The 25640-nt window shown below is 37.3% G+C and overlaps 1 protein-coding gene across 4 annotated transcripts in view; it reads left to right on the top strand.

Moving 5' to 3' along the window:
* Positions 1–25640, top strand: part of prpf40a (PRP40 pre-mRNA processing factor 40 homolog A) — a 47764-nt gene that overhangs the window by 11290 nt on the left and 10834 nt on the right. For all 4 annotated transcript variants that reach the window (XM_084123274.1, XM_084123276.1, XM_084123275.1 and 1 more), the window contains 17 exons: positions 1343–1426; positions 3935–3962; positions 4045–4067; positions 4240–4284; positions 4789–4899; positions 6690–6810; positions 6903–6927; positions 13925–14140; positions 15057–15162; positions 15806–15870; positions 15988–16152; positions 16868–16976; positions 17634–17784; positions 17912–18045; positions 19326–19440; positions 19810–19901; positions 19984–20100. In XM_084123274.1, the coding sequence (XP_083979400.1) occupies positions 1343–1426; positions 3935–3962; positions 4045–4067; positions 4240–4284; positions 4789–4899; positions 6690–6810; positions 6903–6927; positions 13925–14140; positions 15057–15162; positions 15806–15870; positions 15988–16152; positions 16868–16976; positions 17634–17784; positions 17912–18045; positions 19326–19440; positions 19810–19901; positions 19984–20100 (1707 nt within the window). The remainder of the gene's footprint in view (positions 1–1342; positions 1427–3934; positions 3963–4044; positions 4068–4239; positions 4285–4788; positions 4900–6689; positions 6811–6902; positions 6928–13924; positions 14141–15056; positions 15163–15805; positions 15871–15987; positions 16153–16867; positions 16977–17633; positions 17785–17911; positions 18046–19325; positions 19441–19809; positions 19902–19983; positions 20101–25640) is intronic.

Raw genomic sequence — 25640 nt, 5'->3', positions numbered from 1 at the left:
AGCTATAAAGACACAGAGGAACAGTATTGTTGGAATCACTTTTAGAATATTTTTTATTCCGGCTGATGAGCTGGTAAAAACATTGACAGCTAGTCAGAATCAGCTTGAAGATTTAAAGTGGCAGACTATATAACTGCACTGTGTGTTTATAATAAACAGTTATCATCTGTTAGTGTGGACGCTTATATAGAGTTATCATTCTAAAAGTCCCCCTGTGGTGAAAATCAAGCTTTTAATGTTGTTTATATGTCTATGTGGTGTTTTAATTTGCTTTGAGATAGCCTAAACCATGTGCAAATTCATAAGTCAACACCATTGCTGAGTATTTTCTCTTTAAAACTGCAGTGAACCAACGACAGTCTCAAAAAGGCGTTTTGAAATCGCTGGTGTTTCTGATGTCACAAACTACCTTGTAACCAATCAGATCAACGTGTGATCGTCAACGAGTGGATCTCTGAGCTGGTGTGTGTGAGTGGAGGCGGGGATAATTTGCATATTCATAGAACCGCGTATACTTAATGAGGCAAGGGTGTAGTTACATTCAAGCTATTTTAAGGCATGAAGAATTTTTTTTTTTTATTAAGAAGCAATTAAATATGTAATTTTGGTGATCAAAGATTAGTTTTAAGGCATAAAGTTATTGACTACAGGGGGACTTATGTCTATCGAGTCTTTAAGTCCCCTACAGGGGGACTTAAAGACTCGATAGTATTTATAGTTATTGTGTAAAACTTACAAACACATGTTCTTGTCATACTGCATTTCACCTCAAAATTAAACTTTTCCATTACGTTAGCATAATTTATTTTAAAAAAAATGTTCCCAGACAGTTTGATTGTCTTTGATCTCTGTGCTATAGTATTGAGGAGGGTGGAGGTGTGCACAATTGTCATGCAAATATCATATTTAAAAAAGACTCTAAACCTAGGCTTTGTTTTATTGATTCAAAATACAGTTACTTATTTCTTTTGATTATGGGATGAACAATTATTTGAACATTTCTTTGAAGTTTTCATGTGATTCACACTAACATGGAGATGAGAGAAGTGCATAGTCTTGAACATGAATATATATAGACATAAATCATTGATATGATTGCAGTAGTGCTGTCTTATTGGACCTGATGCTCCACCTGTGTGTGTGTGTGTGTGTGTGTGAGAGAGAGATGAAAGGTGTGTCAGTGGATGTTTTTGGATGTGAGGTTCACACTGTAATCAGGGACTGGAGAATACAGAGCACAAGATGTGCTTTTACTCCTTTCAGCACATGCCTTCCTCTCCCCGTGTGCAGTGTAGGAAGGAAATTAGCAGTTCACATTAATTTTTCATAACTCTTTTCTTAGATGCCAGCCATGATGCCACCAATGATACCAGGAATGATGATGCCTCCCCGGATGCCAGCTGCATCAATCCAGCCTACAGGACCGGTAAACTATCCTGTATATCACACTATTCCATCAGTGCTGGTTAAATATAGACCCTCACATGCTGTCAGCAGTGTCTGAATAACCCTAATGAACACCCTGCAAAGTGGCAAAATGTACCAATTTAGAATCAACACCATTTTTTTTATAGCACTTATCCACGTGTTATTGAGTGATAGTAGCAGAAAAAGATCAGCCTGATCTAATTTATTTCAGTGTATGATACGTCTCCTTCCCTACTGCACACTTTTTTGACTGTTAGGGGTGTAATGGTTCAAATTACTCATGGTTTGGTTTGTATCGCGGTTTTAGGGTCATGGTTTCTGTACAATTCTGTATGTGCTATGTTCAAGAAAAAAAGGACTACTGTCAAAACAATCTAACTGTGGAAATAGCACAAATAAATACAATTGAGAAAAGATAAAAAAATAAAATAAACAGTGTTTTTCAGGTAGGTCTAACTGTAGTTTTCAGGTACAGAAATTAATAAAATGTAAAATAACACTGCATATGATATTCACTATATAAATTAAATAAAGATTAATCCTTATAAACTTAAGTTATTCAGTCGAGCAGTGAGTGATTTCTTTTGTTGTTTGATTAACTTTAAAAACACAGACAGCAGCAATAATATTAGGCTGCTGTCACTTTAAGACATAATGCATGGATCCAATATACTGTTACATATGCGTCATCTTTCTCAACTGTTTACATTCACTTTTAAGACATAACCTACTATGCTAGGATACTCACCAAGACGGTCATGTTGACATCATTTTTGTGTGAATTTTTCTGTTCAAGCGCAAGCAGACTTGAAAGCGAACTCAATTTAGTATTCACACGCTGTCTGAAGGCCCTTTCACACTGAGCGCGAAGCGAATCACTGTCGAAGCGTTTCTCTGTTGTTTATGTACGGAACTCAGAAGAGGTAGTATACAGGATATACATAATATGATTGACAGCTTTTGAGCGAATGAGCTCTCTGACTCAGACACGCAAGGAAGAAAACAGCGCTCTTTACGTCGTTTCAAGCTCTTCAGATCGCACAATTCAGTGAAAAATCTATAGAAATGAATAGCATTTTCAGTATTCAGCTGCATTCAGAGAAAGTGAAAAACAACATAACTGTCTTTGATCCCAAAGTGACATTTTAGAATATGACCCCTATCAAGTGATCATTAGGAACCAAAGGTACTGTAACTTTAATAACTCAGTTATATAATAACGTTTAATAACTCCAAAAAGAACATTCATTATGTATGTTGTTTACATGCATGCACTCATGTTCTTCAGTCCAAATGAGTCAAATGATTTTAGATTCTGAAAGCGCTGTTTATATTATGTACCCTAAACTTGTACCCAATCTGATCCAAATATTTATGCAATAAATCTATTCTTAACAGAATCTCAGTGGCAGCTGCTACATTCAGAAGCAGAGAAAGCCACAGCCAGAATGTCATCAGATCTAAATGCTAGCTTTACTGTCATTTTTAGATATTTAATCTTTGCTAAATAAAAGTATTAATTTCTTTATTTAAAAAAAAATCTTTATTTACTGACCCCAGAATTTTGACCCATAGTGTATTTAAACATAAGCACTAGGTCAGTACCCTGTTGTAAAATTTGTCTAGCTCTGATGATCCTTCTGAATAATCTGTGTTTGAACGGCACATTTGATTTCAGCTTTGCAAGGAGACATTCTGATGTCTGCAAGGCAATTAAAAACTGTTGAGCTATAAACTCTGATTGTTTTCAGACAAACATGACCAAACATTATCAAAAATGACTAACATCCTTTTAAGGAAATGTATTTTTACTTTTCATTTTGTGAAGTAGGCCTACCTACACTTTAGCTGTGACCAGTTCTTAATTTATATGGAGAGAAATGCGTGGAAAGTGAATTCATATCTGACCAATAACATGAAACAGCCCAGTTCAATTAGAGTGGCTTAATTAATTTGCTTTTCAAAGCATTACGTCACTAGTGAATATGGATGAAAGGACATGGCAGTTTCAGTTCAGTGTATATATAAGATCAAACTAACCATACATGTGCAGTTCTTTATTTTGAACACACCTCCTCAGTCAGTGGTGATTAAGATCTGCTTTCATGTAATCAGCTATATTAAGCATCAAACAGCCTGTCGTTAGTTAACCATATTAAATATTGATAGCATCAGTAATAATTAGTGCCAGGCTTTGAGCTGTAGATGAAGACGTCTGATCAGATGCAGAATCCAGCTGATGCTCCAGGAGCTGTCAGTCAAACTGCCTGTCAGTCAGATAGCATTTTCCTTTCCTGCAATTTGGGTTAAGGACACTGCTAATGAAGTTAGCTCTGATATCTTTAGATCTGCTCATGGACTAATTTAATTCCAACATTTAATGACAAAGCTTTCATAGATTATATGAAGTTTCAAGTCATTTAAAAGATGTTACACACAAATCAGCATGTTTATTCTATTGTTTTTTTTGTGTGTAATGAAACCCTCTTTCATTTGTCCATCTCAGCCTGGTGTGAGTCCAGTTGAGCCTGCAGGTAAGAGATAAATTGTTTTTGGTCATAATCATATTGTTGATTATTATTTCTAATTGTAATCAGTGTTTTTGATCTTTTTCAGCGCCAGCTGCTCCTGGAACAACAGTAAGAACAAGCAACCAAACACATTGTTAATATTGTATAATTATTATTGGGATTTAAATTTATAGAATTTATTTTCCTGTCTCAATAATTCACAAGCCATATACAATGCTATTATTGAAGACAAAAAAAAAAAAAAACTTTTAACATGGAAATATTATTTATTTCCTCCTAGAGCACCACATCAACTGAGTCTTCACCTGATGAACAGACGAAAAAGGCAAGACACAACAAACAGTTTTTATCGGTCAAAAATGACACTTGCCTGAAATTAAAGTACAGTTAAAAAAAAAAAAAAATGCATATAAAAGTATAAAACCACTTTATGGAATGGATTGAGTCACTCGTAAAGCACACCCGTTTGATTCATGGCTATATCATTCAGACCAGTCGAGTAACTGGATCAGTCAATTCATCAAGTAGTTCTGATTGATTAATTCACAACTTGAACATCTCTGCTTCTCTCGTAAATTCTCCAAGGAGAGCCAGGGATCAGTTTGCTGTCACACAAAACCATTCTATGGTTTCAGAAGACTGTCATATATATGGGCAACTTTTATTGTCCAACTTTTATAATACTTTAATGCCTTTGCTTCTTTTTTGATGCTTGAATGAGCAATGGTCATACATGGTTTTCTACAACTAAACTAATGACTGCAGGATATAGCTGGTGAAACGACTAGTGACTTAATGATGTAATGAGTATTCATCATGTCTCCTGCAGAAGTCAGTATGGACCGAGCACAAATCACTGGATGGAAAAACATATTACTACAACACAGAGACCAAACAATCCACCTGGGAGAAACCAGATGAGCTCAAATCACCTGCAGAGGTAAAAACAGGTCAACTCACCTTTCTCGCTTACACAGTCATATTCATCTGCCAATTACTGCTCATTCAGGTGTTCTATATGTTCTTAAAGGGCACCTATTATGCAAAATTGACTTTTATATTACGTTTGAACATAAATGTGTGTTTTCAGTGTGTGTACACAACCACCCTATAATGATAAAAATCCACCCAGTGCATTTTTTTTAAATCCCCATAAATCATAAGCAGTGTCTCAGAACAAGCCGTTGTCAGGCCATTGTTTCGACGCCGGAGCAGCTGTAGAAAATAATGTCTCCTAAGCGATTGAGGTGTTTTGTTGTTTGGATGTAAGAATGAACATAGCAGTCTTCATTTACTCCCGTTGTTACTCGAGGATGGATCTGTACCAACTGTTCGTGATCCAGCTTACAGTCTCCGGATCGATAGGCCTAACGTTACTGATCACGGCAGAAATTTAAGTGAGAGCGTACACTTTATGACGGCTCATCGAGTCGTTTTACGGATATAAAGTTTACCAGTTTATTAAGCACCCACTGAAAAGGTGTGTATATATTTGTTTACTGTTAGTACTGTTAGTAGAGTGTTTTGTGTACTTCGCTCTGTATGTTTGATGATAATGAAAGAGAGAGAGAGAGAGTTTATGGATAAGACTTTTATGTGCACTTCTTGTACTGTGTTTATTCAGCTCTTACAGTGATTGTCTGGAGTAAAACTGACGCTTCATCTTTTGTGTGATGTACAATGAACTTCATTAAACTCATCAGTATATTTTTGGCCATCATTCGGATGGGGTCTGCTACAATAGGCTTGTATTAATAGTGGATAAAAGCAGATGACAAATACTTTATAACCGTAATTAAACTTAACTATACCTGTTCTATCTACATACAGCATATATTCTCTGGCTCTGTGGGCATTATTGTACAACTCCAGGTCGAAATGAACACCGCTACTGAGAGTTTCTGTTTTGATATTCTCATTCTATGAGATGAGATTGTCCTGACAGAGCGCGAGCTCGTGAGGCTCCGACTTCTGGGTTGGCAGCAACAGCTCATTTGCATTTAAAGGGATACATGTTTTTCTGAGCCCCAAAAAGTGACAATTTAAACATGCTGTAAAAATGATCTGTTGGGTATTTTGAGCTCACACTTCACATACACACTCTGGGGACATCAGAGACTTATTTTACATCTTGTGAAAAGGGGCATAATAGGTGGCCTTTAAGGCATATTCTGCTTTTGAGAGTCTAATGCCCCATAATTACATAGTAGTACTACTACTTCTACTACTACTATTAACAATGATTAAATAGCATAGTTAGTTTAGTTAGTCTATGCTTGACAGAGTTTTGAATTGAGGCTTGTTCTTACATAATGTGAAACAAATCCACCAAGTGCTTAACAGATTTTCTGACAGGAGAGATGACTTATCAATTCTTATTTTTATTAAGAGTCTTAAGATTGGAGCACTGTTGCAGAAATCCATGCGTTAATATGCACACAATTTATTGTATAGAACAAACAAATTGCTGAACCCAACTTATCTTTTTTTTGTAATGTCAGGATTTTAGATTAAAAAAAAAAAAATCATATATATATATATATATATATATATATATATATATATATATATATATATATATATATATATATATATATATATATATATATAGCTAAATTTTTATATATAAAAAAAGTTTATTTGCAGGAATATCCTAATTTGTGATAAATACTTATGTATTTATGTTTCAATGTAAACTGAAACAAACTCAAAGAGATTTGTGTTTTGCAGCAAATGTTGTCCAAGTGCCCGTGGAAAGAATACAAGTCAGACACCGGAAAGCCCTATTACTATAACTCACAGACCAAAGAGTCTCGCTGGACTAAACCCAAAGAACTGGAGGACCTGGAGGGTCAGTACACAAAGTTGTTCTTACACAAACACAAATCCAGAAATCCTACATGAGAAAATGGTTTAACTTTTTTTCCTTTCTCTTTTCTTCAGCGATGATAAAGGCGGAGGAAAATGGGTGAGCATCAGCTTTATTTACTTGGACCATAAAGGGATAGATTACCCAAAACTGAAAATGCTGTCATTTACTCAGCCTCATGTTGTTTTAAACCTATAGGTCTTTTGTTTATTTTCAAAACACAAATGAAGATGTTTTTAACATTAACCCATCATTTTTGTCCATCCATTGAAAATTACTTTCACCAAAATCTTAGTGGAATTAAAAAGTTTATAATGGCATTTAATCTAAACACGGTTGTCAACCCAGAAACTTTGCAATGTGTAATTAGCAGCATGAAAAATCTATATTATATACAGAAATTAGAGCCCGACCGATAAAGGATTTTTAAGGCCGATACCGATACAAATATTTGGTGATTTAAAAATCCGATATTCCGATATATCGGCCTATATATATATATATATATATATATATATATATATATATATATATATTTTACAAATCCAGAAACGTCTAACAAAACATGAACAGATTTTCCCTAACATTAGTTATTTGTAGTTATTTAAGAGTCCTCAGCCTTACTAAAATAATATAATGCAGTTTAAAAATATATATATATTTTTTTAAATTAACTTTGTCACAACAGAACAGAATATATTAAAGTTCTGATAAATATAATGTATATTAAAAATACAAACTTAAGATATTAAACTTAAAGTCCTTTGAACAAAAAAAATCAACTATTATTATTAATATTGACAGTAATAATTTAAAAAAATCAATGATGATGATATTATTATTATTATCATCATCATTTGTATTATTATTAAACAAGACAAAGGTCACTCCTAATTCTATCCATCTATTCCATCAAGCTACAACAAACCATTTTCAATCATCATTTGCTGCCTGCCTTCTAAAATCTGCGACTTAGTGATGCACTAAATACATTATGTGAGGTAATTAACACATGGTTACCGAGTCGATCGTTCCCTGGGATGCGTTTTCATGAAAATCGAATGTAAAGAGTTTTATCTCTAAAAACAGATTAACGTTAGCTTATAACGCTAGTATATGGGGCACAGAGTAAGTAAAAGTAAATCGCTAGTTAATACCACTAGCAAGGCTCAAAATAGCCTCACACTAACACGGTAGCATAATGAGGGTCCCTACATGCAAACTCGAAGCATTGAGAACTTTGTAACTGTACAGACAGTTTAATAAGAAGATACTTTATAAAGACAGTACTAGGGATGCACCGATACCACTTTTTTGGAAAACGAGTACGAGTACTTGCATTTCAGTACTCGCCGATACCGATACCGAGTACTTAATAAAAAAAACATGATTTAAATTTACAGGTAACAGCTTTAGTCATATAATTTAACAAAAAAACAAGGGACTAGTTTGGAATTAAGAACATTTATTTAAAATGAAAAGCATGTTATTTGCAACATATTACAGAATAAATAATTATTCAAAAAAATTTAAACAGTGAATTTAAACACTGTTTTTAAACAAAATTTAAACATTTTTTTCAGTTCGTTGTAAACTCTGCCGCTTTGGACAACACAAAGGGGCATTAATAAACATCTTTGCTATTTAGTGCACAATATTTGAATAAACTAACAACATCCACCAACATAGAACTGTGGCAGTCAGTGCAACTGAGGTAGGTATTAACATCAAGTCTAAGACGACTCACTTAACTGTACGTTCACACCGCCGCCGGCGAGAGCGGCAAAATTCGCTCTCGCCGCCCTGCCACCGACGCCGTAGAAAGATTCGGGGACGCTCTGACGTAGATTAGAATGCGTGATTTTTTTTCCCTCAGGCGAAGGACTTCTACATTCCAATTGGTTGCCGCTAGTTGCCGCCGAACCGCGTCATAGCTTATTACCATAAAGTTGACTTGATTTCAACTCCTCTCGCCGCTCTCGCCGTCCAAGACGCGCCGCGCCGCCCTCGCCGGAGCTCGCCGCCGGCTCTCATTGAAAATGAATGGCTTCCGGCCACTTTGACGCTCTCGCCGCCGGCGGTGTGAACGCACAGTAATGAAGCCTATTTAGAAAAAGTGAGTGGCAGGTTTTTTTTTAAAGAAAAGTAGCTTTTCTGTATTATCAGCAGTCAGCCTGTTTCTGTTTTCATCTATAATGTGTGACACTGAGCTAAAAAGCCTTTCACTTTCCACTAGGGGTGTAACGGTACGCAAAAATCACGGTTCGGTACGTACCTCGGTTTTAAAGTCACGGTTCGGTTTATTTTCGGTACAGTAAGGGAAAGAAATGCAAACATTAAACTGCAGGTTGTTTATTACTATAAACTTTTTTTTTAACAATTTGTTTAAACTTTTTAATAAAATATAATAAAATATATATAAAATAAAAAAAAGAATAAGAAATAAAATACTGCTGCAAAGCAAAACCAATATCACATAATAAATTTAATGAAAAATCTAAATAAATAACTATGATTACAGTGCAGCATTACCAATCCCAGCTTGTAGGCCTGCTTATATTTAAAAATTAAGGCTGGGAATCGATTAAAAAAAATGAACTAATTAATTGCACAATTTGCTGTAATTAATTGCAATTCCTCCAAGCTTGTAATCATCAATAATTAGGCCTAAACTTAGAATCACCTAATTAAATGAAACACCGGGGGAAAAGGGAACAGAAAATAGCCCTATATTAAAATAATATTAAACATAAATATATCAATGTATTATTATTTTTCAATAATCAATCAACATAATCAATTTAAGATTTTTTTTTTTTTTTTTTTTTTTTTTACTAATTATCAAAATAAAATATAGTCCTACAAAGCTATTATTACCAGAGCATGTGATCAGAGCAGGTCATTTTACCATTGTTGCCAGCATGACTATACCAGCTCAGCAAACAGAAGTCTACTACTGAGAAATTTCACCTTATTTGAGCGGACTTTGCTTTTCCAGTGCGTGATCGGTCCATGATTGGAGTGTTTGGGCCGTTAACGACAGAGCAGAACGCGCAGCGCAAATACGGAGTCGAACATTGAACATTGAGCAGAGAGCGCAGCGCGCAGACACACACACACAGACGGAACGGAGAGTGCGGCGGCGCACACGGAGCGGAAAAGCTTTTTTTCGCCCTGCAGTCGATTTCATTGGTTTAGGTTACAGTGACGACGGGTAAAACCAGAGAATGTCTAATAAGGCAGACGGGCTCTGGTAAAACTTTAGAATCAGCTGCAGGGCGGGATTTGCGCTGAACGCGGAGACTTCCGCCACTTAATATGTTCGTGTGGAAACACGAAAATGTACCTATGTTCCGCACACAAAATATTGCATTCGGTCATTCGGTACACACGTGCACCGAACCGAAAGCCCTGTACCGAAACGGTCCGGTACGAATACACGTACCGTTACACCCCTACTTTCCACACTGCTATTTATGGGCCATTTTAGCCAAAGTGGGGAACCTGATTTTGTTGACACCCCAGTACTTCAGAGGACTGTCTTCACGAGGGCTTGGGGCCTCTCCGAGGTATGTGTTGAGCTCAATGGCAGCACCTGCTGCCAGCGGCTGTGCTGCCTGGGGCTGCTCCTTAGCGATTTCTTCAAATACAGTGTCCAGACTGCTACTAGTGCTGGCCTGGGCCTTGAGGAACAGTTTAGCAGGAGGTTCTGCAGCTTCTGCCCGACTCCCCTCTGCCTCAGCTCTGGACATCATCTGCAGCTCCTGCTTCAGGTGCAGCTTGGCCTCCGGAGCAGTGTTGTTGGAGAATAAGCGATCTTTATACCTGAACAAATTTCATGAATGTATTAATATGTGGAAAAATAGGACAGATTTTAGTTTCCCCTAAACCACTGTCACAAATGCCAGCCATTTGGCTTTCTGGTAGTAATAAGGGAAATATATTTCATATTATATATATTGCATACATTTGTATTTGTGTATTTTAGTTACAAAAATATAATATAATATTTCAGATGGAAATTAATCTTACATTTAGTACTGTAGTTTATCATTGAATACCTATAGCACACAGACTTTACCTTGGGTCAAGTATGGTGGAGATGAAGTACAGTGGGTTGGTCTCAACGTCACTGAAGCACTTCTTGACAGCTGCCAGTAAGGTTGCTTTCATTGTCTTGACGCCGTGGTCCTCGTCTGTTTCTCTGTTTAGAAGTCTCACTAGCACAGTCACAGCTGGGATGACATCAGAGGCTAGTGCGTCGTAGCTGCTCACTTTTTTAGTTAGTTCCTCAAAGGGGGCAAGGATGGCAACAGTCTTCTCCATAAGAGCCCATTGGTGAGCGGTGAGATAGTCAGGGAGTTCATGCTCGGACACATACACCCCCAGCACTCGCTTTTGCTCAATGAGGGACTGGAGCATGTAATACGTGCTGTTCCAGCGCGTCTGTACGTCCTGTTGCAGTCTCTTTATTGTCTGGTTGAGCTGTCCCTGAATGTCCTCGAGGCAGGAGTAGGCTAAGGCGGAATGTTTAAAATGCCCAACTATTTTCCGCCCCACTGCTATAGCATCAGCTATGCTCCTCTGTGCTAATAAGCCCTCGTGAACAGCCAGTTGGAGCGTGTGCGCGACACACGGCAGACTTGGGAGCCCTGCGTCATTCATGGCTTTAATCATGTTTTTGGCATTGTCACGAAGCACAACATGTACTGATGTTTTAGGTATACCCCATGTCTGGAGCATTTCCTCAAACACATGCGCTATAGCCTGGCTGGTGTGCGAGCTGCAGAATTGTTTCGCATGTAATATGGCTCGTTGCGGCGTGAAACTCTCGTCTATCCACTGGGAGGTTAGGCTAATTAGCGACACGTGGCTAACACTGCTTGTCCAAATATCCGTGGTGAAACTAAACGCAGAGGAGGCTTGCAGTAGGCTGTGGATATGTTTTTTCACGGAGTCGTGTAGTTTAGGCAGCTCCGTGTCAGTCATGTAGCGGCGGCTTGGGACATCATATCTGGGCTCCAGAACATGGAGGAGACGCAGGAATCCCACATTTTCTACCTCCGAGAGTGGCTGGTCACTCAATGCAATGTACTCGATAATTGCCTGTGTTATTTTCACAGCACGTGGATTGTCTCTGGACATTTTCTCTCGTCTTGCAAGAGTTTGCTGCAGCGTGGGTTGTGTTGGTTTAGAAGCGTGGGTAAACTCTTTGTACTCGTTGTCGTGTTGGGATTTTAGGTGCTTGATTAAATTACTTGTGTTAAATGCGCTACCTTTTGAGCCTTCTCTGGACAATTTCACTGAGCACAATTTGCAGTCCGCCTTTGTTTTGTCGTCTTCATTCACTTTGAAATCGTTCCACACGGCTGACATGTCTCGCCTCGCCTTCTCCCCGCTCTGAGCTGCAGCCGGGGCCTGGGGGCGGGCACTCGGCGCCTGTGATTAACCCCTTACACGCCGCTCAAACATAGACATTTCTCAGACCGTGGTATCGGTCCCCGGTATCGGGGGACTTTTAACGAGTACTTTAGAAAATGTGGTATCGAGGCCGATACCAGATACCGGTATCGGTATCGGTGCATCCCTAGACAGTACATTACGCATTTACAGGCATCATCTAGGAAAACAGTCTTGACTAATCGAGTCACGAACGCCGTGCTACGTTAGATTTCACAAACGTAATTCCTATCGACCAGCTCACTTAGCACGGTGTTCGTGACTCGGCTAGTCGAGACTGTTTTCCAAGATGACGAATGCCTGCAAACGCGTAATGTACTGTCTTTATAAAGTATCTTCTTATTAAACTGTCTGTACACTTACAAAGTTCTCAATGCTTCGGTTTGCATGTAGGGACCCTCATTATGCTACCGTGTTAGTGTGAGGCTATTTTGAGCCTTGTTAGTGGTATTAACTAGCGATTTACTTTTACTTACTCTGTATCCCATATACTAGCGTTATAAGATAATCTGTTTTTAGAGATAAAACTCTTTACATTCGATTTTCATGAAAACGCATCCCAGGGAACGATCGACTCGGTAACCATGTGTTAATTACCCCTACAGTAACGCACACTTGGATTTCACACACGTGTAAAAGAAAAGCTAACTTTTATGCACAGGCTAGCTGCTATGTTTGATATTTTTTCTCTATGTCTAAATGTTCACTCCTCGCGTGCCTGACTTACGTTTTACAATGCAGGGACTGGAACTACAGATATGCTAGTTATAAATACAGTAATCATTACTTTATTTAGGCAGAATAAGTTTGTTGTGATTTCCAAGCTCATTGATGTTAGCAGTCTTCCTTGTAGAGTGCGCTCTGGTGGACAAACTATGCAGCGCCAACACTCATAACATGGTTGCAGGGTGTTTCGTCCGCTTTTATTTTATTTTTTAAATATTCATGTATCGGCCGTTATAAATGCCGATACCGATAGTTTGGAAAATGCCTAATATCGGCCGGCCGATATATCGGTCGGGCTCTAACAGAAATCGAGCAAAGATTTCTGCCATTATAATTGAAGTTGATGATTATAATGTGAGGTACACAAAGCTGCATTCTTGCGAAATTCCTGTTATAATCAGTAAAGCTGGCCTTATGTTTATACTCTGTTTATAATGACAGGATTTGCGAGCATGCAGAACTCGCACTGAACAAACTCATCGTTGTTGAGCAGATTCTGACTAACTTAAACACCTCTGATTGGTCATTTCGTTCACGTGCTCAACAGATATGTCTGTGATTGGCTACAAAGCCCAACGCTGCAAAAACACATCTGTAAATAGAAACCTTTGACGCTCTTCCCAGAGATGCACAAACACTCATGGGAGCGTTTTAAAACAGCCGGCTATCAGCGGGTACCGGTACTGCAGAACGGCAGATATTGTCACAATAAATGAACAAACAAATCTTTGATGGGACAGAATAATTTTTAATGCAAATTATTTTCAAGATAGCAAATATATAGGTTTTGGAAGGGTAAGGTAGTGTCACTGTAAAATGTGAATTCCATAAGAAGGTAGACTTTTCATACACATTTTGTTTAATTCAAAGATGATCCAATTATAATGATCTTTACCTGTGTCTGTTAAAGGACGGCTGATGTTGTGGCTCCTGGCACCACCCCTGTTCTTCCATCTCAGATCGAGCCTCCTGTTACTGTGGCGGCAGTTGCTGAGACAGAGGTTACCATGGCGACGGGCACCTCAGAGGAACCGCCGTCTCACGTGCCCGCTCAGGTTGCTGAGGTCAGCAGTGATGTCATCGTTAACTCCACTGAGGAAACGCCCAGTGTAGAGACACAACCCAGGTAATGAACTCAGACATTCAGCACACATCTCGCCATGTAGAACAGATTACATTAAATACACTACCAGTCAGAAGTTAGAAATAATTCCGATATTTGAATGTTTTTGAAAAGTCAAGGAAAAGGCTGCATTTATTTAATCAAAAATAGACTTAAACGGTTATATTGTGAAAAATTATTACAATTCAAAATAACTGTTTTCTGTTTGAATATATTTTAAAATGTGATTTATTCTTGTGACGGCTAAGTTGAATTTTCAGCATCATTACTCCAGTCTTCAGTGTCACATGATCTTTCAGAAATCATTCTAATATATTTTAAATTATTTTAAATTGTAATGATATTTCACAACATAATCATAATTAATTTGTACGTACTTAAAATCTCTGGCATAATTTTTTTCATTGATTAACATACTATTCAAAAGTTTGGGGTCAGTAATATATATTTTTCTTTTTAAATGAATACTTTAATTCAATAATTTTATTCAACAAGGATGCGTTAAGGGATAGTTCACCCAAAAATTAAAATTCTGTCATCATTTACTCACCCTCATGTCGTTCCAAACCCCCATAAGACTTCAGAACACAAATGAAGATATTTTTAATGGAATCTGAGAGATTTCTGTCCCTCCATTAAGAGCTACGCAACTACCACTTTGACACTTCAAAGAGTTCATAAAGAGATTGTAAAACGAATCATTAGTTAACCACTGTTACTAACATTTCATTAATTCATAGTCTAACATGATTCACATTTCTCGATCCAGTCATATCCTGATGATTGCGCTACATTGTTCCCTGTTGAAAATTTTGATTCAGTTTATGAAATTGAGCGTTGGGAATTGTTTTGTGCCACAATGCTAATTTTTCTTCAAAAGGTAACTTTAGTTTTGTATTTATTTTAATTTGTTTTCCAGTAATGATGTTTCTAAGGAGGAGAGACCTGAGCTGGTGAAGAAAGTTTACAAGTGGAACACAAAAGAGGAGGCAAAGCAGGCCTTTAAAGAACTGTTGAAAGAAAAGGTAATTATTATTATTTTTTGCTCTCTCTCCCCCCTGCAGTGAGGAGGGAGGTGTTGATATTCCAACTGGGTGTTTCTAAATTTAGTGTGTATTAATTTGGCACACAAAGTGCTCCTGTGAGAGCCGCGGCTGTTTAATTGCGGTGAGTGTGATTAGACTGGAGTGAGTGAAACAGAAGACGGTGGAATTGCACGCTTCACAGACCCCCCGACAGCCTTTCGGAGAGACACACTCATAATCAATCACGAACTTGTGTGATGTCAACAATGGAGATCTACTTCTCCAAACCGTATTACTCTGTTTTTCTTTTCTTTCCCACCTTTCTGCTAATTTGATGCCCATTTATACCTCTCAACAGTCACGAGATATCAATCTAATTATCTATTCAGGCCAAATAAAAATCTCTTATTCTACCTGGTGAAAAATGTCTCATTAATTGTAATTTAGCAAATCTTAACAAATTCCAAATGAGAAGTTTACAATAAAGCACTTTCTTATAATTTAAAAAGCTTTTCTCTTTTATGCCATTTGGAGTTTTTTCCTACCTCCAATTTTTTCCCAAGCATGTCATCATTGAGTAACCTTATATAATTTTTAGTCTGGTTTTAAGTAACTTTCCATCTTTCTCCCTCTGTGTAACTAGGGTGTTTCCTCCAATGCATCATGGGAGCAGGCAATGAAGCTGATAATTAACGACCCTCGTTACAGGTATCCAAATACTGCATAGCATTATTGTCATTTGAAAGCGTTTACATCCTGAGCACTGCACTGAAACTCGCATCTCTTTCCGTGTGTGTGTGTGTGTGTGCGTGTGCGTGCATGCAGTGCTCTGCCCAAGCTGAGTGAAAAGAAACAGGCGTTCAATGCTTATAAAGTCCAGACAGAGAAAGAGGAAAAGGAAGAGGCCAGAATCAAATACAAGGAGTCTAAAGAGACTTTCCAGCGCTTTCTGGAGAACCATGAGAAGATGACTTCAACCACACGATACAAGTGAGTGTTTTCAGCTCTTTTGATGATGCGATGTTAAACAATTCCCACAAACAAATAAAAATGTAATAAAAATAATAATTTTAATAATAAAAATGTATAACTTATACTTTAGGTTAAGGAGGTTTGAACAAACAGCCTAGCAATTGCATAGCAACACTTACAAAAATACCGAGAAACCTTAGCAACTGGCACTGGCACCCACCCGCATCACCTCAGCTTCATAGTGGAGAGTTTTACATGCACAAGCACCACTCTTTTTTAATCTAGTAATACTATAAACAAGGTTACTGATTTTTCAGCTCAGTGTTTGTTCTCTTTATCTGTCATTGATTCAGAGCAGTTGAACTTTACTCCCCCACTTACTTAGGTGATTAAAATCACATCAGTGTTGTCATGGTAACATGTTGGGAGGTTGTGGTGATGTCACGGAGTTAAATGATGTTATTGGTTTAAATCTCACTTGTAATCAGGCTTTAAATAGCAGTGTTGTTTTTAGTGAGTTCCTGTCTGCACTGTGTCATAAGGTCTCATAGATGCTCTCCATTATTAATTAGTAGTTATATGATGTTAAAATGCTGTAATGTCACTGCCCCCTACTGACCAACATTTGAACTGCAGCAATGTTTGTACTTGCACACAGATGAAATTGTTTATAAAAAAAGTGGCTTGCTTTAAGCAGAGGGTTGTTTGTGAGTAAATATGTGTCTTTGTGCAGGAAAGCGGAGCAGATGTTTGCCGATCAGGAAGTGTGGTCGTGTGTTCCTGAGAGAGACAGGCTGGAGATCTATGAAGATGTGCTCTTCTATCTGGCTAAGAAAGAGAAGGTTTGATTGACAGAATCTGGTTATCACTGCTCTCTAATACATATTTACACTAATAACCTAATTACCTACTAATTATTTTTATTTTTTTCTATTTAACAATTTAAATCTTGATATCTTTTTAAGTTGGATGCGTTTCAACATGCAAACATCAATTATAAAGCAATAAACCTGATATGACTGATAAAATAAAAAACCTGATAAATGTTTTTCTCTTCACATTGGCCACAATGAATGGCACCCTTTTATTAACTGCTTTTAAATGCAAATTATTTTACTTAAATGAAAGGTTAGATTTTTGCAATTTTTTTTGGAATGTAAGATAAGATAATGTAGATTTATTTTTACAGCCGTCTTTGATCATATTTACCAAGGGTGCCAATAATTCTGACCAGGATATCATCAATATCAATAAATATGATCAAAGATGTCTGTAAAAAAAAAAAAATATATATACACCCTATCATGCAATCTGAATTCAGTCACATCTGTATTGTGTATATATTCTGTATTGTGTACTTAAATACTTTTTCTTCTTAAATAATTATTAAATATTTATTGCATCAAATTAAGTAAAAATATTGCACTCCTAATGTATTTAAGATCTTGTCCTGTCTGCAGCCTAATGTTATTTGATCGTGACTCAATGCTTTGTTTCAGGAACAAGCCAAGCAGCTCAGGAAGAGGAACTGGGAGGCGCTGAAGAACATTTTGGACAACATGGCCAATGTAACATACAGAACAACATGGTCTGAGGCACAGCAGTACCTGCTGGACAACCCCACTTTTGCTGAAGACGAGGAGCTACAGAGTATGAGCACACACACACACACACGCACAGTAACAGCCGCCTCCACATGATGATGCTTTTAACCCGCATAATGTGAGCGAGTGTGTTTGATATAGACAAAGCTTTTATCTTCCTCTGTTTGTATTAGACATGGACAAGGAGGATGCGTTGATCTGCTTTGAGGAACACATCCGTGCTCTTGAGAAAGAGGAGGAGGACGAGAAACAGAAAACTCTTCTGCGAGAAAGACGCAGACAACGCAAGAACAGAGAGTCCTTCCAGGTGACACACACACACACACACACACACGTAACTGTCCTGGTTTGTCCGCTGCGTCACCTGTCCAGGCTTGCTAATATGAAAAGCGCTCCCCTTGATTAATTGGAACTTGATGCTGGAATATCAACAAAGTCTGTGATGACAGATGATCTGTTTGACCAAGTTTAAGGTACAATGGGTCATTATGCCATGGAAACAGAATGCTAAAGCATCACTCAGCTTTATTAACACTCAGAAATCCACTGGAGTATAAATATTGGTCAAAGCGATTAACTGATAACTATTTTGCATTTAATATGGGTTCAAACTGCATACAACAGCTCACACTCTGAAATTTGTCAGTGATACATTTGGAACAAAAATGTTTACAATTTAAATCTCCAATGTCACTCTAAGACAATGGTTGAGTATGGCATTTGATTTTAGTATTTTTCGGGTCTGGGTAAGTATGGAAATATGTGTTTTCAGACTATTACCCCTATTCTGTTTCCTAATTTCAAAAAAAAATAAATGGATAATTTAGTGGTCATTTAACATATGCATTAACATTCACATTTTGCATATTTTCTTTACGCAAAACTGCTTGTTTTTACTATAAACAAGTCTCCTTTGAACTGTACTGTATACTGAATATAATTCTGATAGTAATGCTATATGGGTGAATACTTTATGGGTGAGGACCTGATAATAAATTGCCATAATTGCCTGCCATTATTATTAAAAATATAATTGGGTTACTGCAATTATTTAGCAACATAACAGCATACATAGTCAGAATGTAGCACACATATGTTAACAGTCAAAGTTTAAACCATTGATTCACCAGATGTTAAATTTGGTCTGAAAAATCTACTGAGAAGTTGGAAAATCTGAATATGGAAAAGTATTGAATTTCTATTTTCTAAATGTGTAGGAACCCTCAAAGACACCATGTCACTTTGCTGATACCATTTACTGACTAGTTTGGATCTAAATTAACTTTAATTTTGCACTTCTTGTATAGTGATGAGATACACTCACATTCAAGCCCCCATCTTACTGGAAAGGCTTTTTTAAAAGTCTTTAGTTTCTGCAGTTTGAAACCTTGAAAATGTGCAATTTTGAAACACTTAATTTAATATATAAAAATATATATGCATATACAACATGTTTTTTTTATATCCAGTGGATTCCTAAAACTCACTTTTTTAAAGTGGGAAAAATAAAATGTACCATCAGTATTAATCCTTTGTGAAGGACAACATCCTTGACATGGTTGTAAAGTGGTGTGTGTGTGTTTTCAGAAATTCCTGGATGAGCTTCACGATCATGGGCAGCTGCACTCCATGTCTGCCTGGATGGAGATGTACCCGACCGTCAGCGCTGATATCCGCTTCAACAACATGCTGGGCCAGCCAGGTCTCTCTCTCTCTCTCTCTCTCTCTCTCTCTCTCTCGCTCGCTCGCACAAACGCTCAGAGCCTGGCAGGCTTTGATGTTGATGAATAATACATGTAAAAGGGTCCTGTCCTCATTTCTGACAGTCTCCATTTCACCAGTACAATCTGTGAACTCCACATGACTCTGAAACATCAGCACATATAAAATGGGCAATATCTTATTTTGGGCCCTCTAAAACTAAATAATTGAATGGCGAATAAAAATTCATTTTATATTATGATTGTCTATGATAATTATTATTAAATGTAGTACAATTGGATGTCGGTGTCATTTATTGTAAAAGGTAATATAAGCTGCTCAACATTGTTATGCTGTTTGTAAATTTTAGGCTCCACCCCTCTGGACTTATTCAAGTTTTACGTGGAGGATCTCAAAGCTCGTTACCATGATGAGAAGAGAATCATTAAAGACATCCTGAAGGTGAGAGCGAGAGACCTGACGATCAGTGTTTATCAGATCTGTGCTGAAGCCCTTGATGAAGTGTGTGTGTGTGTTTGTGCAGGATAAGGGCTTCCTGGTGGAGATCAACACAGGCTTTGAGGATTTTGGCTCAGTGATCAGCTCTGATAAACGCGCCACCACGCTGGATGCAGGAAACATCAAACTGGCCTTCAACAGTGTAAGCAGACTGCCTTGCTGTACTTTATTCAAATGAACCCTGTTCCAAAATGCAGTGAGATGCCTAACTACATTTTAAGGCAACAAATGATGGTTTTCATCCTACATGAAGGCAGGTAGGGAGTCCCAAAATTCGAAAAGCGGCATTGCATGTATACTTCACAGAAAAGGCAATCCCTAAATGCTGACTGTGTTGCTAGAGTTGAGGTTTCCATGACAGATTGGGCTATTTTAAAATGGACACAGGTAGCATTTTTGTGGGCTACTTAAAATTTACAGTGGCTGCAAAAAGTTTATTTATGCCTCGTTTCCACTGAGCAGTACGGTACGGTTCGGGTCTGTTAACCATGATCTGGCTAGCGTTTCCACTGCCAACAGTACCCTTACTTGATAGGCGTGGTGTTTCGATCGATGTCATTTTCGCGCGAAGAAGAACATAGTAAACTACAATGGATGACATACAGCAGATCTTGTTCTTGCTCCTCGACATGTTTGTCACAAGAAGACAAGCGCCGACATTAGGCTTATCTCAATATCAAGTACGCAAAGTTTGTACTTGCCATGTGCGACTCCTATGGTACAGCGCGTTCTTAAAAGCGTCACTCAGCTCGCTCTGCTACTCCGGTTATCTCTGTTACTCTGTATGTACATTTTAAGCAACAATAAAACGAAATATGTTATAAAACACCTACTCTTTTCGTTTTCAGTTAAATAAATTAAACATTATAGGGACACAAATGTGGTTCATGTGCAACGTATATTGATTATTCACTGCACGTTATACGTTATTCTATTTATAACAAAACGAAATTTAAAACACAACCCTAACGTTACCTCTTTTCGTTTAAAAAAATAAATAATTAAACATTCCAGGCAATATATGCATTTGTACAAATGTTGCAATAAACATCAGTGATAATCTTGTAATAAAAAAATGACAAGAAACCATATTTATTTTTGTAAAATTTCAGTTTTATCAATAATAGCCTATATAAAAGTTTAAGTAAAAGGTACAAGAAGCTATACAATAAGAAATAAAGCAAACAATTCAGTCAAATATCCAAATGCAGCGCTCTAGTCTAACATTACAAGTAAAGTTAAATATAAATAGCCTATAACGTTAATATGAAACTAAACTTAGCCCTCAGCCAAAACGATTGACAGGGAACTCATTATATATTCACGAGACCAAAGATCGCCCGTTAGGTCTATACAAGACGAATTATATCTCATGTTTAACCACTACCGTCAGCGGCGAACGTCAGAAGAACTAACGTTAGCCGAGGAAAGGCTCATCCAGCCGGGAAACATGAGCGCCCGCTGACCGCATGGATCACAACCGGGGAAAAAAAAAATCATCTTTATAAATAAACCACAGATTTGAGCTTTAAACAACTACATTCTCGCCTGAAAAACTTTTAAAATTACATTTCGTGATACAGTAACAGTAGTATTATATTAAACTGTATATTAAAAAATGGCGCTTCTTATGTTGTCATTCCCCTTGTAGCACGCGCAAGTGACGATTCTCTGTCAACCAATCAACGTCCTGCAGTGAGTCTCGCTCCACCTTTTAGTACCGTTCCACTGTGCTAGGTACCCCAATGGAAGGGTACTGAAAAAGTGGTACGGTTCGACATTTTGGTACCATTCACAACTTTTGATAGTGGAAACGCAAATAAATGCGTACCGTTCCGTACCGTACCGCTCAGTGGAAACGAGGGTTTAGAGATGCTAGACTGAACTTGCTGTTCATTAAGGAATCTTGAAAATGTATCTACGGTACATAAGTTTCTACATAAATATTTAATGGCAAAAACTGTTTTCAACATTGATAAAACAAAGAACCATTGACACTTGAGCACCAAATCAGAATATTGGAATTATTTCTGAAGGATCACGTGACGCTGAAGAATGAAGAAAGTTCAGCTTTGCCATCACAGGAATGTATTACGTTTTAAAATACATTCAAATAGAAAAGTTTTTTCAAATTGTAATTTTCACTATTACTGTTCTACTGTATTTTTGATTAAATAAATGTAGACTTGGTGAATATAAGACTTCTTTCAAAAGCATAAAAAAAATTCTTAATTATTTCAAACATTTGACCAGGAGTATACATTGTGAATATTAAAGACTACAATGTGTTAAGAACTTTGGGAAAGGAAAATGAAAAAAAAAAATATATATATATTTTTACTTTAGACTATGGCTTTTTAGCTTAGCAACATGCTGACATCAAGCTATATTTTCTAATGTAGTTTGCGTTCGGGGTGAAGGAAAAAATGTATTCACATATCTCTTCTAACGATTCGAATCGATTCATACATTTCAGCAATCGTCTTCTAAACGTCTGTTAATAATGTAATTTTGATGGAACAATGAGCAGTGTAGCCCCTGGAAAGTTTAGAGAGTGCTCAGGCTTGCAACAGGGGACAAATGTAGCTTACTTGACAACAACAGGTCCTATATCATTATTTTAATGAATAGAAATTAGCCTTAAATAATGTACAATTACCATCACACATTATGTACTTTTTACACATGAGAAGCGCATTCAATTTGAACGGGCAAGCAGTTGCTGTGGAAACAAACAATACCTGTTACAGGAACGGTGGTGCGTCAAACACCCTGTTCTGAACTATAGCAGCTGAGAAGGCCATTCTTTGTGTTCTTTTTGAAGAATTTTCGGAGCCTGATGAAATCGGTATAAATACGACTTCATATTAATGCAAAATATGCCCAATGTTACTATACAATACCATTTTATTTGTATATCACAGTTAAAAACAGCTGGTGTTGACCAAAGTGCTTTACAAAAGCCAAGGAAACAAACAATAAGATAGAAAACATAAAACAGTAAAGCAAAGTAAAGAACAATAAAAATGGAAAACCTATGAACTAAGGTAAAAGGTATTAAGAATTAATTAAAAATACCTTAGTACTAAGGTATTTTTTATTTTATTTTTAAATCAAGATATATTGAAAGCAATTGAGAAAAGATAAGTTTTCGAGGTGGATGTAAAAATTGACAAAATTTGGCCGTTTCTGATGTAAGCCGGTAGGCTATTCCATAACTTAGGGCCGATGACCGCCAAAGCACGATCACCCCTATTTTTAAGTCCAGTTCTAGGAACAAATAGTAGATCTGAGTGATCTTGACTGTGTGGATGGATGTAGTAGTTCAGATGGGTACTGTGGAGCCTGGTTCTGCAAAGACTTAAAAACGTGTTACAGTCACTGCCCTTGCCGTCCAGAATAAAAGAGAACATCCCAATCGAGTGAAGGGATTTGTGGAAACTGTGGTTCCTAATTATTGTGATCCAACATTTGCCTAACATTTCAGGATGAAAAGACAAACATTTCAGGTGAAGGATAATCCACTTCTTACTTCTGAGACTGTGTTATCTATATGACCTTATTATTTTTATTGTGAGTAGTAGGCTTATTATTGCTGATCACTGTTGATATGCTATATTTTTACTATAAAACTCTTATGACAAACTTGTCTTCTAATATCTTCAATTGTTGCGTCTACCGAGCTGCAGCGGACACATTTGTAAACGAATGTTTTACTTGGACCCATCTTGCGAGCTGTCTCTTTAATACTGCGTGGTTTATATACATGTTGCTGCTGATTTGGGCTGACATTTTTGACACACCCACCAAACAAGAGAAAACGTATCTTAAACCCCGTTGCACACCGTTTCCAGGAAACATGTCGTTTAACACTGAAACTAGCAAAACGTTGCCCCTGTTGTAAAAGTGAATGAACACATCCTGTATTCGAGTCTAAATCACTAAGTATTGAGAACGAAACGGCGTGTATTATATTTTTCTAACTCCAAACGATTAGCCAATGATTGGAACCAGCTGATAATCACACATTTTGATGATGAAAGGCTGAGTAACAATGTCTCAGTCTTCAGCGGGCTTGAGTAAAATAATAATGTTGTTACAAGGTGTGTGTAATTTAAACTAATTTATGAAATAACACCACTAACAGTAGCTAGGGCTGTCAAAATTGCTCAAAAATGACGTTCGAATATTCCCTCTAAAAAACACACGAATATTCGAACTATTCGAACATCTGGTTGCGCATTTTGTCAATGACGCGCATTACCTCAATAACAGGACAAATTAATACCAAGAGACATAACTAGCCTACTTGTATAGGTAGTTTATTTAAGTTTAAACATATTTGACGTATTACCTACACAAAAACAAACAAGTAAATCTCGCTCACTCGCAGGCACTCTTTCTCTCTCTCGCCCTCACCAGCTGCGTTCACACACCAAACGCAAATAGAGCGACTGGCGCGAGTGATTTCAATGTTAAGTCAATGTAAAGACGCGTTTACGCGCGTCTGGAAGTCTTGTGGCGCGAATGAGGCGTCACGCTGTCCGCGCATCAAAGTTTTGCTTTTGACGCGCGAATTCAAAATGTTCAAGAGTCCAACTAGACGCGAATCCGACATTGAGCGCTCCGAGCGAGCTGTGCTATGGTAAAAATTGAACTTTTCCTTGACATGAAACGGTAAATAATCAAACCAGTGGAAGCCTGCAGTGCATGAAACTGCTGTATCTAACCTACCTTATTCATGCTGCGCAATATCTATTCAGTCAGTACAGTAGCCTACTCTTTAGTAATGTTTCTGTTTACCGTTAACGCTTCTTCCTGTGATCTGTCACTGAGGCAGCGCGTCTCTGCTACCGCGGGCGTTTTTCCACATTCGAATATTAATTTTCACATTCGAATTTCTGTTTTTTAAAACTATTCGAATATATATTCGAATTTAGAATATTCGTTGACAGCCCTAACAGTAGCTGCTATGTTCTCATACTGCTGCTCTCCTTCTACTCTCTTCTGAACTCTTCCCTTTCTTCATTAAAGCTCCAGTGAAGGGTTGCCAGATATCACAAACAAAAAGCAAAACAAGCCCCTTAAAAATGCAATATAATAAACAGACATGGCAAAACTGTACCAGGGGAACAAATATAAACAATATAATTAGTATTACCAATATCCCCCCAAAAAATAAAAGGCAGGAAATGTAATTTATTATGATTATATAGTTCAGAATAAAAAAAGTGTTATAGATTGCAGTGTTTCCCCTAGGATTTTTTTCAGGCGGGATGGTAGACCCCCCCGAAACTAGTGTCGCTGAGCGTTAGGGATATGTGGGGTAAAATTTTTAGTTATCAAAAAGCATGTCTAATTAATTGAAATCATGAAACTTATACAATTATTAAACTTATACAACATAAAAAATAAAATAAAAATTCACACAAATTTGGTAGTGTGTTTTCTCTGGTAATCAAATGAACAAAAACAGTAATTTAATTTCTTTTAATCATATGAAAATAAACTTTTTGTCAAACAACGTGCTACACAATGAGCTTTACTGTTAAAATTGCGGGCGTTTTGGGTCGTTTGGTGGGCCGCCCCCTCAAAACAATGGTAGGGGAAACACTGGATTGAAGTAAAACTTTAATATGAGATTAAATTATAATTCAACAAAACTTTAACATGAGGTTCAAT

This window comes from Abramis brama (assembly GCF_963993115.1).
Source record: "Abramis brama genome assembly, chromosome: 8".
NCBI classification, from domain to species: domain Eukaryota; kingdom Metazoa; phylum Chordata; class Actinopteri; order Cypriniformes; family Leuciscidae; genus Abramis; species Abramis brama.
The sequence above is the reverse complement of the archived record's forward strand: the minus strand, read 5'-3'. Positions and strand labels throughout refer to the sequence as shown.